The sequence below is a fragment of the Cygnus atratus genome, chromosome 26 (genome assembly GCF_013377495.2).
Source record: "Cygnus atratus isolate AKBS03 ecotype Queensland, Australia chromosome 26, CAtr_DNAZoo_HiC_assembly, whole genome shotgun sequence".
In the NCBI taxonomy this organism is placed as follows: Eukaryota; Metazoa; Chordata; class Aves; order Anseriformes; family Anatidae; genus Cygnus; species Cygnus atratus.
Genome location: NC_066387.1, coordinates 5,696,236 through 5,709,464, shown reverse-complemented (window position 1 = coordinate 5,709,464; position 13,229 = coordinate 5,696,236). Strand labels below are relative to the sequence as shown.

The following is a 13,229-nucleotide window of genomic DNA, read 5'->3' as shown; positions in this document are numbered from 1 at the left end:
AAATTCACACTAAGACTGACGATCCCTAAGATACTTTACGCTACTGATCATCATTACAATACAAGCAGGAAACAACACCCAGGGAAATCAATGCTGGGAAGGCTGCTTTAAAGACGACAGCAGGCTGGCCAAACACATGCTGAGTGGCACGATGTGGATGTCCATGTCCCAGCGGACCAAAGGCTCCTACCAATTCACAAGTTTAAGTTGTTGCCTTCCATCGGGATCCAATGGCAGCTACTTGTGCTCACTTGGGAGTTGGAGAAGGGTGTAGCTGGGCTACACCCACCCATTCTTTTATCCTTCCAGCTTCCTTAACTGCCACAGAAAGTTCTTTTGATAGTTCCCCAAATGCCATAAAAAGGAACCAGTTATGCTTAACACTTCCCGTTTTGCATTAGGTAGTTTTCATTCATCAGTTGAAGCTATCATTTCTCTCCTATCAGGAGACCTTCCAAGAGCATTGTATTCATGCAAATGAATCATGAATTTTCCCCCTCTTTCGAATTTAAAATGTCAGGATCCACCTACCAAAGGAAGAGGCTAGCATGTGGCTCCTCCACCCACTCCTGCCCTAGCACTCCCCCCCCCACCTCTTCTGTTGAGCTTGATGCCTTTTTGTTAGAGATGCCTTTAAGGACAGTTTTATTTTCTGCTGCTTTTACTGACACAACAAATAACAACAGCAGGATATTACACTGAAACAACCACCAAGCTGGCACAAAGTGATTTCCTTAGGTAGCTAATTTGAAAATCCACATCTCGTGTTTTAAAGCTTGCGTGTTTGTAGGGCTAACCCAGGTAAACCTCTGGCCTCGATCAACACAATCCCCAGGCTCTTTCTCACCACTGTCTCAACAAGCTGATTATCAATCCCCTCCTCCCAAATAAAGCCCTGGATTCATATACTTCTACCAGTAAAAGAGGGCTCTTCTCCATGGAAACAGCGCTACCAGCTGTGCATACGTTACCTGCTGCGAGGCTGGCACCGGCTGCACTACTGGAGCTTGGGCTGATGCAGAAGCGTGAAGCGCCACGGAAGCTGCTGGGTCTGATCCACCCTCTGAACTCTGCATGCTCACTGCTGGAGAGAGCAGAAGGGACATCAGCCAGGGAAAGCACAGCTCCGCTCGCCCAACGCCACCGGGAGCCCAAGGAACCTGTGTCTAAAAGGAGCAAAATCCCAGTGGAAGATCCAGGGGAAACGCTAGGAAGGAAGGTAGCTACCTTCCTACACAGAGGGTTCTTTTTAGTCTTGGATCTAATTTTAATGCATTATTATATTAAGAAAAAAGAAAGTTGCACAATTGTTCCGCAGAAAGGGGAGGGAAGGAACAGAAAATGCTCTTCTAAATATAACAAAAAAGTAGCATTGGAAAATTATTGTGTCATAGTGAGGGATAACTACAGATCTGTAAGAGTAAGAACATATTTTAAAAAACGTTTCTTCTCCCCCTCTGCTTTATCATGTTTAACTACTGCAAAATTTTTATTGAAACTAAGTACATGCCTGGGGCTTAGCTAATGCTTTCAGTTTGAAAGTGGGGTGGCGGATTCAGGGGTATAATCGCAACCAGCGATCAAACATGAATAGAGAAAGAACAGCGGCTGAGTGCCGTTTGAAAGCCCCAAACCACCCCCACGAAGAAACACCCCCACCCTCCCCAGCTCCCATCAAGGTGCCAACCCTCCCGTTACCCCCATCCCAGCACCCACCCAGCATTGCTCGGCTGCCCCGTCCTGGGGACAGGGGGGGACCCTGCGGGCACAGAGAGGGGCTGAGCCCCCGTGGGGTTGCGTCCCGAGGGCAGCCAAGGGTGTTTTGGTTTGGGTTTTTGGTATGATATGGAGAGGTGGAAAAGTCTTTTTGCACAATTTCTTAGGAAAGTTGCTGTTTAAAACTATTTCCAGAGTGTTTCTGCTGTCACTTCCGAACCGTAAGATTCTGAAATACCCAGATTTTGAGCAGTGTCATTTCTCCTTTCTCAGCCCTGCTGCTGCATGCAACGCAGCCTCACAGCAATGGTGTGAAATCCTTTCAGTTTTATTTCCCCCCTCCTTCCAGTATTTAAACTTCTCCCTCAACTCTGTGCAATTTAAGAGGCAAAAGAGAAAATGAGAAACTGTGGGATGCTGTGGACAGTGCTCACTTGATAGCTCTTTGTGGCGCAATTGAACAGGGAGGGGAGGTGAAGGTACAAAAATATTACACATTTACTCTCCTTCAGCCATTGAAAGAAAAAAATCAGATTCTTCACAAAAGAGTTTTTAAGATTTTTTCCAATTAGTGCTGACCCCATATTCCCATGCTGCACATTAGAAATTAAAGCAATTACTCCCCTGACTTCACCCCAAGTCCACAGCTTGCAAGCAATTTTCTCTTCCACATCTTTCTACATCTAGGAGAAAGGGCAGATAAGGAGCGTGAGCTGCTCCAGGTACAGCCACCAGATTAACTCCACAGCCCAGAAACAAGGGGAGGAAACGCAGCCCCTGCTCGCAACCCTGCCAAGCCCCAGGCCCCGTGCACGGGCTGTCCTTCGGGGACTTGCTTGGCTGCTTCGTGGAACCAGAACATCAGCACCTGCTTCTTCGCATCGCCACCTGGGCAGGGGTTTGAAATAATAGCCTCATGTGCAAAGACCCCAGTTGCAATAGCACTGTGGGATCACAAAAACAATAGTTCTCCCCATAAATTAAAGAAATAGCCTCCTGCCTGTTGCAGCCTACCAAAATTATTTGCCACTGGCCAGCGCTGCGCCATTGGAGGCGAGTTTATAAAGCCACAGCAGACCAGAGGGTAACGGTTAGCGTAATGCTTATTCTCATAAATTCGCAAGGGTGTTTTATCTCTGTGTTTTATCATTCATACCCAGGGCTCCACTTGCCAGCAGTCTAAGTTTTTGTGAATGGAAACTATAGCATGGCGAGTGTAAGAATATAGCATGGTGAGGATATAAAAGAAAACTGGGTAAGTTGCCAGGTATATTTTAATGACCTATTTGAGAGTGGTTCTGACAGGGTCAGATCTGGGCAGTTCAGGTCTGCAGAAAGGTCTCTTAAAGTGTAGCTGTAAGCATCCCTTCCAAGTGTCCTTTCCTGATATCGCAAAATTACCACCCGCCCATCTCTGCTGATAAACTTTGTCTTCTGGTTTCCCTCCATGAACAAAAGAGAGTAGAGAGAGGCAGAAAGTGTGGAAGATGAATGGTCTGCTGCCAAAATAAATCACCAACGTTATTGTTGGATTCATTACAAAAGATAGGCTCTGTTACTGATGACAACAAAGCTAGACACAAAGAACCCAATGAAACCTGCAGCTGGTACTTCCAGACAAGGTAGACAGACACCAAAGTACCGGACCCCCTGAAGCACACGTACAAGACTTATTATTATTTTGTTTATTAGTAGAACATCCTGGATAGAGAATAATTCATTTCCCACTAAAGCCATCTTGTGCATCCTGAGAGCTGGAGGGACAGAAACGTGTATGCCATCTGCTAGTACTAATTTGTGCCTCTGAAACACTGATAACATAAACAGGATTCCTGCACTGAGAAACCATGGCAAGGGGCTACAAAACTGTGCCTGTGTCCTGGGTGTGCAGTACCGAGTGAGCCGGCACACCAGCCAGTATTGCTGAGCATGACTCAAGCTCAGCATCAGCTTTCAAGGAGGAAGCCTGGGGCCTTCCACCTCGTTTTTCACCTCCTACAGGTGAGGAAGTTTTACAGCGTTCTGGATCACTTGCTCCTAAGAGACTCAGTGGCTCAGAAGCAAGCCCCATCCCTTCCTCAAAGCAGCAGCCCCAGGGGCTCAGCCCAGCACCGCATGCGTCCTGCTCCCGGCTGGAGGGCGCCGTACCTCTCCCAGCTGCAGGGCTCAACAGGGATAGTAAAGGTGTCTGGTGGCTTCTGACAGCCGTTGACGGCGTGACAGCTTGGCAGCCCCCTCAGTACCACTGAGTTTGCACAAATGGAGGAACAAATCGGTACTAAACAAAGCCACCAGCGGGTCACAGAGAGGAGGAGCATCCCCAGCCAACTTTCTCAGCATCAGGGCTCCTCACAGGGAGCAAGAAGACAACTCAGTAATTTTTACTAGGGGAGTCAGCAGAAGGGATCTGACCTGGCATAAGAAATACAACTGCAGGGATCGGGGCCCTATTCAGATGCTTGCATTTCAGGTACAGACAAGTTCAAAACTCTGGTTGCTCAACCTGCTTGTGATGTCACGGGCGGCACCAAGCGCGCTGCTGCGGAAGGCATGGCAGACATCTGAATTCCAGCTTGCATCATCACCGCATGAATCAGGCCGATAGCAAGGCTGCTGCGCTCTGGAAACCTTTTGTTTACACACAGCTATCTTGGTATCCAAGCAAACAGCAGCAACAGGAAAGGAAATACAGAAAAAGCTAATAACTTCTGGGTGCTATTTCTGGGTCTGCCACCAACTTGCTCTGTGACCTTGAACAGGATGCTTCCCCTTTCCTATGCTTCAATTTTCCCACTCCTAAAAAAGTGATCCTGCTCGTGAGGTATTTGTCAAGCACTGGTCTCAGAGAGCTGTCAAAGTCTGAATGCATTTGAGAAAGACAAGTAGTAATGCTGCAAGCCTTGAGGGTTGATAAAGCTCCAATTGTTACTGTTTCATTCATAAATCTCACCACCTTCATGTAAATAACCTTGCCTTTTTTAATCTATCCTGCCTAAACCAGCTCCAAAACGCTGGAAAAACAGAGATAAGGGGAGCATTTCTAAATGTGTTCCACACTCTAGGTTGCACTGAGAAGCATCCAAAGGCTGTCACACGCCTTCCTCTTGCTGGTCAGCAGGAGCCTGGAGGGGAAGCCGCGCTCCTGAAAAAAAGCTGCAGGATAGGGGCGCAGCACCGCCCACAGCAGCGGCCACAGGGCACTCGCAGCCCATGAATTCCACGAGCCAGGGCTTGGCAAAACGCAGCGATTGAGAGGAACTGCAAGTATTTTTCCACGGAACGCTTTAATATAAACTAGCAGCTCCTGAATGCTCAAACAAAAAAGTTTCAGCGCTAAACGCTGGGACCTCAGATGCCTAATAACTGCTGCTGATTAGAGCCAGAGCAGGGAGTTTGCCCCAGAGAAAGTATGTGGTTTATTTTTCTGTTGTGCTCTGGTCCTCATTCAGCCGGACCCACGAGCATACAGCTGTCGTAGCCCTCCCAGGCACTTGGAGACTTAAAAAAAGAGATGATGCGAGTCCCTGCCAGCCTGGGCCGGCCTATGTGCTTGGTGTCTCAGTTCTAGAAGCAAATGTCACCATTCAAAGTGCATCGACCCCCTTTATTTTATTTTATTTTACTTTATTTTATTTTACTTTATTTTATTTCATTTCATTTTTCGTAAGAGCAGCCTTACATAAGGCAGGAAGTTCCCGGGGGTGGGACTGGCACACTGCTTTGATTCTCACGGGTGAAAACAGTTTGTGAGAAAATTCATGTATGGTATTTAGGTCTTGTATTTACATATTCTGAATTTTTTAAAGTGAAAAGGTAAAACACATGAGTTACCCTACACCAGCAAACAGTGAATGCTTTTTTTGAATCCAGAATAATTGTTCAATCATAGTAGTGTTGCTTTCAAAACATTAAAATTGCTTCTGTTTCACCGAATTACTTGCTCATTTGAAGGTAAAAAAACATATCATGAACTATTTTTTGGTAGGGAAAATTTGAATTTGCTTTTCAAAGCATATTTTGTCATCCTTTGAGCTCATTTAAACTTTTTAAATTCCTTTATTCCGTCTTTTTTTTGACAGAACTTTTGAAACAGAAAGCAATACTGGGAATTACTAAGGAAAATATCTTGGATGAGTTTGTTGTTGTTTTTAATAAAAATAGTTGATAATTCTACCTCTGGGACAAGGTTTCTCAGCCATTTATTTTTAAGCTTTACAGTAAACCTTGGTGGATATTACCTCTGCTGGGCAATTCCACTGACCCTCTATTTGCCATTTGGAAATGGGCTCAACAGCTACTTCTCAAAGGGGATTTCTGGAATTTAAATGTGGGGCACAAAAATCCACCAGGAAAATAACTGCGCTGAAGTCCAGAAATCAATGGTAAACCAAACATTTGAAGATTGAAGAATGTACTTCATGCCTTTCATTTCAAATTAAGATAGAAAGGTGGGAAATGTTTATTTTTCCAGGCAAACCTGCTATAATTATGCCTTCCTTTTTTATTTCTGATGGTGTCTATTCTTTAAACAGGAAGCAAATGCCAATACAATTAGCTCTCCAGCTAAAATGAGGCATCCTTAATCATTACCTGCACCCGTTGTCAGACACATCCTATAGCATAAAGATAAAAACTGAGGCTAGAATGCATACGGTTATGGGGAAAGAGAGGAGCTTGGTCCCATCGAGCTGCATGGCTACAAAGATGGCACAGATAGATGTACCAGAACTGCAGGAAAAAAAAGAGCTGGCTGTGATTGCTACCGGCATTCTATAGTAAACTTCACCCTAAATTAATGCAGTAGGTAACCTTTGTGTCTCTTTAACATTACCACGAGTTAATGAGATCCGGTACACCCAACAGCCAGGAGGCTCAACTGTGCACAGTTTGTGCTCTGAGGTTCCTTTTTCTTCAGGGGACTTCAGGCTGACCGGGGGTAAAATAATCAGGGAATCACATACAGTCACATTTCCGTATACAAGGTCATGATACAGCTCTGAGTTTTGTAAAGAAATCTCATGATACCTGGTATTTTACCAAGAACCCCAGTCTTTCGAAACAAGTGGTAATAGGAAGGTTGTAGTTTAATCTGAAAAGATGAACTATTTCTCATCCATAACACTGACTTGCTGGATCTAAATTCAAATCCAAGTTTTTCCTTTTTTTTTTTTTTTTCTGTTTGGTTGGTTTTGTACATTTTTTGCATATTTGAAAGGAAGGTTTACAATTTAAAATAGTTATTTTGTTTCTGGAACTTTTTTCAAGCTGGCTTGGAGCTTAAATAAATAGGAAAAACAGAATGGCAATAATGGAATTCAGAAGAAATAAAAGTGCTATTTAACCACCATGTGCTATACAAGCTCTAAATGGTATTTTGTCCCTTGTGCATTGATAAACTTGACTATAGAAAAAGGAACTAGGGTTTCTACATTTAATATATTGACTACTCAGAACCCTCAATACGCTCAAAAGTGATCGAAAATAATAAAAGGAATGAGAGGAACAGCAGATTTTTACTTTCTTTTCTAGCAGATGCACACAATCCATTGACTTTATCCACCACTCTCTATGCCACATCTATTTTATTCAAGAAGGTTTTCTTTAGTATTTTCCATTTCATTCAACATTTTTGGCATAGTGTCTATTTAATAATTTGCCCTGAAAAGGCATTATTTGTGTTTTAACTGCAGCACAGAAAGGAAGTGTCTCTATTTGGAAAAAAGTTTTTTTATATTATATGAATAAAAATGCGTTCGCATGAATTGCACCACCATAGAGCAAATATTTGTATTAAAACCAGCTTACTTCCTGCCTCCACATACATCTTTAATTCCTGCTGTGCCTGTCTCCAAAGCATGATATCTCCAGGAAATAACAGGTGTTTCCCTGAAATTCCTATCAGTAAAATAGTTTTTTTTTTTCCCATTGCCCACAAAACCCAGAAGGCAGAGGGGCCCATGAGCAGGAACAGAAGGCTGCTGCCATGCAGCTCTGAGCTGAGACGAAGGACAAGCGTGCTCCCACGTCTGCGCCCCGTATCCCACCTTGGGAAAACAGGATTCCAGCGCACCTGTCGGTGAAACTAGAAGAAACTCATGACCTTCAGGTGGCTGAACCAGAGAACCTGCTCTAGCAGCACCCGTGTTCAGGATTACAGTTACAGTGTCCTTCAGACAATACAGTGGAGGCTTGGAGAGCAAAGCTTCTGCCACGTATCAGGGACGTTGCACGTATCAGGTACGTATGGCTGCTTAGCACCTGAACCTCATCCTTATCCAAAATGTTATATACCTGGCAACCATGATACACCAGACAGACAGGAGCTGGCACCTGAGCAAGCTCATCTAAAGGGTGTCCCAAACCACATGTCATAACCTTTAGCCTTTTAATAAGCAGTGGTAAGTGGAGGGGATAGAAGGGGGAAAGCAAATATGAAAAGGAACTTGATAATAAGCTGATTCTGGAGAGGCTGCTTATTAAATTGCTTCAAAATGATATAAACAGAGAAGGCACCAGAGCCTTCCACTGATTAGGCTAAATTAATTTAAAACAGAAGCAAACGCTGCTTGTCTAAGAGCTTTAGTTACCTGGAAACACAGATAAACCCAAAACATGGGTTTCGAGGGCAGCAGGCAGTATAGCTGTTTTTTTCAGAAACATGGTCCTCATGGAAAAACACAAATTTGGAAACAGCTTTTATTAGCAGTAGTTAATAATATACTGAAATACAAATATACACTCAGTCTTTAACTGGATTTCATGGAATCAAGTCATGTAATATATATATGCACACATACATACGTAACTGGTGCGTAACAGCAGCTCAGTAATCTTTGCTGTTTCTTTAAAAGTAACTTTCATGGAGGCAGGAGAGAGCTAGGAATGTATCTGTGCTGGCTGTCTAATCGGAGTTTCCTTAAGAGCCATCTGAGGCCGAACAGCAGAAGCTGCGACGGTTTAACGTTCCTGGCAGCAGCGTGACGACAAATCCCATGCGTGCAGATCGCAGACCTGAACATGGGCACAGTAACTTCGTGAACCTCCCTCCCATACACAAACCAGCCTCGTTTTCTTTTCAGCTTAACAATTCGAACACTCTCCAAGTGCCAAAAGCAGGTCTGGATTCCTTCAGACCTGAACACATCCCTTCTGGCGTGTGGCAACACAAGGACCAGCACCCTGCCCGTTTACCGCTGTGCTGCTTTGCACCCTTGGCCTCCTGATAGCCTTACCTGCAAGAGCCCCAGTGGTTTGGTCTCAAGAAAAAGTTCAACAGCTTCCAGATTTTTAGACTGGCACAGCCGGGTCAACAAGTGCTTGAAAATCCTTGTTTGCATCCTATTAGCTAGCTAATTGACTTCAGAAAAGTTTTGCTACAGCCATGGCAAATAATGCTGCCCAAGAAACAACTTCTGGACACGTGCTGAGCAGTCAGGATGCCTTCACATCTGGAAGGAGGAAAAAACAGTCACACACTACACTCTGTCCCACATGCAGGCCTTTCGGGCACCACACGCATTGGCACTACGTGGTGAAAGCAAGCCCTGGTTCTGGGCTCAAATTAATCATCTTCCCATATTTTTAATGCACACGCTGTAGGGTTTCCCAGCACTGTGATTCAACAGGGGAAATGCGGTGCGTTAGGCAAAACCCTGGCACAAAAGCACTTGAGAGCTTCCTTACCAGGACAAACCCTCGAGGTGCGGTCATGCACTGAACCAGAGCACCTGGCAGCTTGGCCCCAGCAGGCTGCAGCCCCTGGCACTACCCCAGGTACCCAAACACACCTCAGCCTTCCCCGGTGGGATAAGGGGCTGCGCCGTGATGCTGGACGCTCAACGGTGCTTTGGCAAGGCCCACTTGTACAGCCTGTCCCATGGCAGGAGACTGGAATATGGAATGTCCCTTATTTTACATTAACTCCAAGGGAACAGCAGAATCTAAACCCGTATGTTCATCGGGCCTCATTTTTTACTTGTTTAGACTAGCCAATCCTTTCAATGGTCTCAAGGCTAGCTGCCCCTTTGACAATTCCCATGTGAAGCAGGCGAGTTGCTGCAGTATTTCATTTAGATGTGGAACGGCAGCAGCAGCTGTTTCCACCATGCCCATCTGGTAAACGGCAAACGCAGAAGTAACCACTGCCAGCGCAGCTCCACATGCTGTTATTTATTTATATAGCACCATTTCCAAGCGTTGTGGTGCTTAACAAAGTTAAGCAGAACAAGCCACAAACATAAACTGTGGCCATTCAGAAACAAGACAACTTTAAATCAGATTTTAAAACAGCAGCTGAACTCAGGGGAGAGACTTCATCATGAGGTGCATGAAAATACGGTGCGAGGCACAGAAGGGAGCAGTCAGGAGCATTACAACTGCTGCGGGTTTGTACCTGGTGGTTTGAGAAGCCGGAAAGGAGTTGGGGCAAGGAAAGGAACAAGAAGTGGTTAAGTGTTTTGCTCAAATGTCTGCACAAGCCCTGTCTGCACCGTCCTTCCATCTATGCCTGAGATGCTCCTTCAGGCTGTGCCACCTGCTCCGGGACTGGTGCTACTGGGACAGGAGCACCACAGCACTCTGGGGGTCTCAAGAGGGTCTTGCCCTCTGTGGAGTGGCTCGTGCCGCAGCAAAACCTCCCACGGGGCAAAAATGACCCGAGGCTGTCAGAGTCTCCGGGGCCAGCTTTTCTCATGAGTTTGGGATTCGCTTGCCAATGGTACTACGGTACTCCTTTTGCACATACAGTAAAAAAATTCACATTGCCTGTGTGCGTTCGCAAGCGTGCTCATCTAGGGGTCACAGGCTGGCGAGGGGTTGCAAGCTGCAGCTGCCAGCTCTGCCCCTGCAGTGCTAGGTGCGTGCTGCACCTAGCAGCTTGGGAACATGCATGTGAACACTGTGCACTTGGAGAAAGGCACAGCTGTATTTTTGGTGAGGACAGGAATAGGACAGATGCATTCTAGATGGATAGGAGAAGATAAAGGCTTCAAACATGCGCTATTCTGACAGCTCACGCTTTGCAGCAGTCGTGTCCAGAAAGAAAAAGAACTGTTACTGAACAAGAATGAATGGAGTTATAACTCCTCTCGGGACAAGGAATTCCTGGAGGCAATGCTTTTGGCTGGGAGAGGCGAGCGGGTGCCTTTCCGACAGCCACCTCAGCCCACGGAGCCTCCAGGCTCTGCTCTGGCCAACGGAGGGGCAGACGCAGATGGCCCCGCTCTGTTTCTCCCATCCTCTGAGCAGCAGCATGAAGCTCAGCTCTAAAAGCACGTCCTCGGTGCTGCACTGACAGCCCGAGATCGTGCCAAGCCTATCGAGCCGACTGGGATGACTAGAGTCATTTCGAATCCCATAACCACCGGGTGGCGGAGAGGGAGGGGAGCAGGACAGTCAGCTTTAGCCCTAATTCCGAGCACTTGGGGGAACGTGGGGGAAAACGCGGCCCCATCCGGGCTCTGTACGAGTACCAGTAGGCCCAACAGCGTGGGCCGGCAAGCAAAGGGGCCCGCGGCCCGCGGCTGGGCGGAAGGCGCCTGCAGATGTTGGGTGACGAAGCGGGGCCGGGCGCCCTGGCGCGCGCGTCTGCGATGTTTGGGGAGCAACAAGGGTTGCTAGAGGAGACGGAGCCCGCTCCCGCGTCCAGGGCGCGTTGCTGCGCGACGCGGGGAACACTTCCCAAACCAAACAATGCCAGGCCCGCTGGTCCCCAGCGCACGCCGCCGGGGCGAGAGCACACTAAATATGTCAGCGGGTATTTTCAGAAGCCCGGGGAGGATCGACAAATAATGCTCTTTGCTATAGTAACTGAGCGGGGGGGCGGGGGGGAGCTCGGGGGCCTGGGGGTGTGCGTTAGGTGCTCAATTGTTTTGTTGGGTTTTTTTAAATCATTTTTTTTTTCAAAGTAAACGGATTTAGAGCCCTTTAAAACAAACGCCCAGGAAAGGAACTTTTTTAAAATTTCTTTTTTTCCGAATGTTATTAACCTCTTTTAGAAAGTGTAACAAGCAGCCCTCCCCTGGGGCTCGCTGCCCAGGGAAGCCCCGCACTGGCACCCCATGGACACAGCTACCCAGACAGACAAACCCCACAATTTCTCTGGCTTTTTTTTTTTTCCTCCGCTTATTTGTAGAGTCCTAAAAATTTCCCAGGAGAACTGGTGATCCCTTTTCAAGGGGGATGCAGCTGGCTTAGGGCAGGTTTGCTTTTCGTTGTGGTACCTGGGGGTCCTGGGCTCCCCAGGATGTCAGCACTGGGAGTCAGCTCTGGTTTGATGGAGAGGAGAAACTCACCTGAAAGATTTTTTTTCTCATTCCATGAGCACGGGGAACTAATTTAAATTAATTACTTCCCATCTTTTAAACTAAAATTTGAGGCAACTAATCACAAGCAAAAATTCAAAACCACAGGATTTTAAGGGAGAGCTTACACCCTATAGAAATAGAGACTTTTGTTGGGCTGGTGGAAACGAGTCATTGTCCTGAGCGCAGTGGTACGATCTAAAACACAAAAGTTCTGCTGTGCTTGCTAATCATCATTAAGGACATGTGCTGCTGTCATAGTCTCCCAAATTCAATAGGAACAGAATTGGGGCAAAATTTGTCCCTCCTGCTTTTAAATTTAAGCCTGGGCACGGGCATCCTGTCAGCTCACCTTCACAGTGATTAGTGCTAAACCTTATCACTGCAGGAATTGCAGGGTGCTGTCAGTGTCTCCTTTGTGCCAGTTCCTCTGGTCTTTACCTCCTACCAGCACAGTCCAGGGCACTGCAGCAGGCCTGCAGGAAGGCGCTCACTTCTCCGAGGCAGATGGCACGAAAAGCAGAAATCACCTGTCCACTGGATTTAAGAAGTGTTCTAGTACTGAGTACTTTTTATAAGATCTTCTGGAAATTCTGTTCTTTATTGCAGGATTTGATTTTCAAACTATGGCTGACCTCAGCCGCCAAAGCACTCCTCAGTCTTCTAGCAGGCGACTGCATGTATCATTTACCTCCTTCTCAGAGGCAGTCGCAGGCCTCCTGCTCTCCAGAAGGGGAGGCCCCAGAGCATTTTGGAGCAGGCTGGTGATCTTGTGCTCATGATGCCCGGAGTGGCATTCAACAGAGAGCAACGGCTCATGCAAGAGCCAGGAGCTGAGCACTGCTTGACACCTTAAAAATGACAACTGAAAACTAAGAAGCGTCAGTACTTGAAGCATCTCCCCAGCAAAGCAACAGAATGCACATCATTTGTGGCGATTTGAGGTGAAATGGTAGCATTTACACTCAGTACAGAAAGTAAACTCAAACTCCTTGACACTATCCTCTTCCTTATCTATTGCCTTATGGTAGACTTCAGTCTCCAAGCTGCGTGAGATACAGTTAAAAGATGCCTTAACGTTGCAACCTTTGGCCAAGTAAAGGACTTCCACAGATGATTCTGGCTAAGAGGAACATCTCTGCCACGACAGTGGGGCAAGCACAGATGACCAGAACCAACCTCCTGATACCTCCAGTCCCATTGAAACGCCAG

At 46.5% G+C, this 13,229-nt stretch overlaps 1 protein-coding gene across 10 annotated transcripts in view; it reads right to left on the bottom strand.

Annotated features, from left to right (window-relative positions):
- Nucleotides 1-13,229, bottom strand: part of RFX2 (regulatory factor X2) — a 60,122-nt gene that overhangs the window by 29,678 nt on the left and 17,215 nt on the right. For all 10 annotated transcript variants that reach the window (XM_050715700.1, XM_050715701.1, XM_050715698.1 and 7 more), the window contains one exon: nt 972-1,084. In XM_050715700.1, the coding sequence (XP_050571657.1) occupies nt 972-1,076 (105 nt within the window). In that variant the 5' untranslated portion in view covers nt 1,077-1,084. The remainder of the gene's footprint in view (nt 1-971; nt 1,085-13,229) is intronic.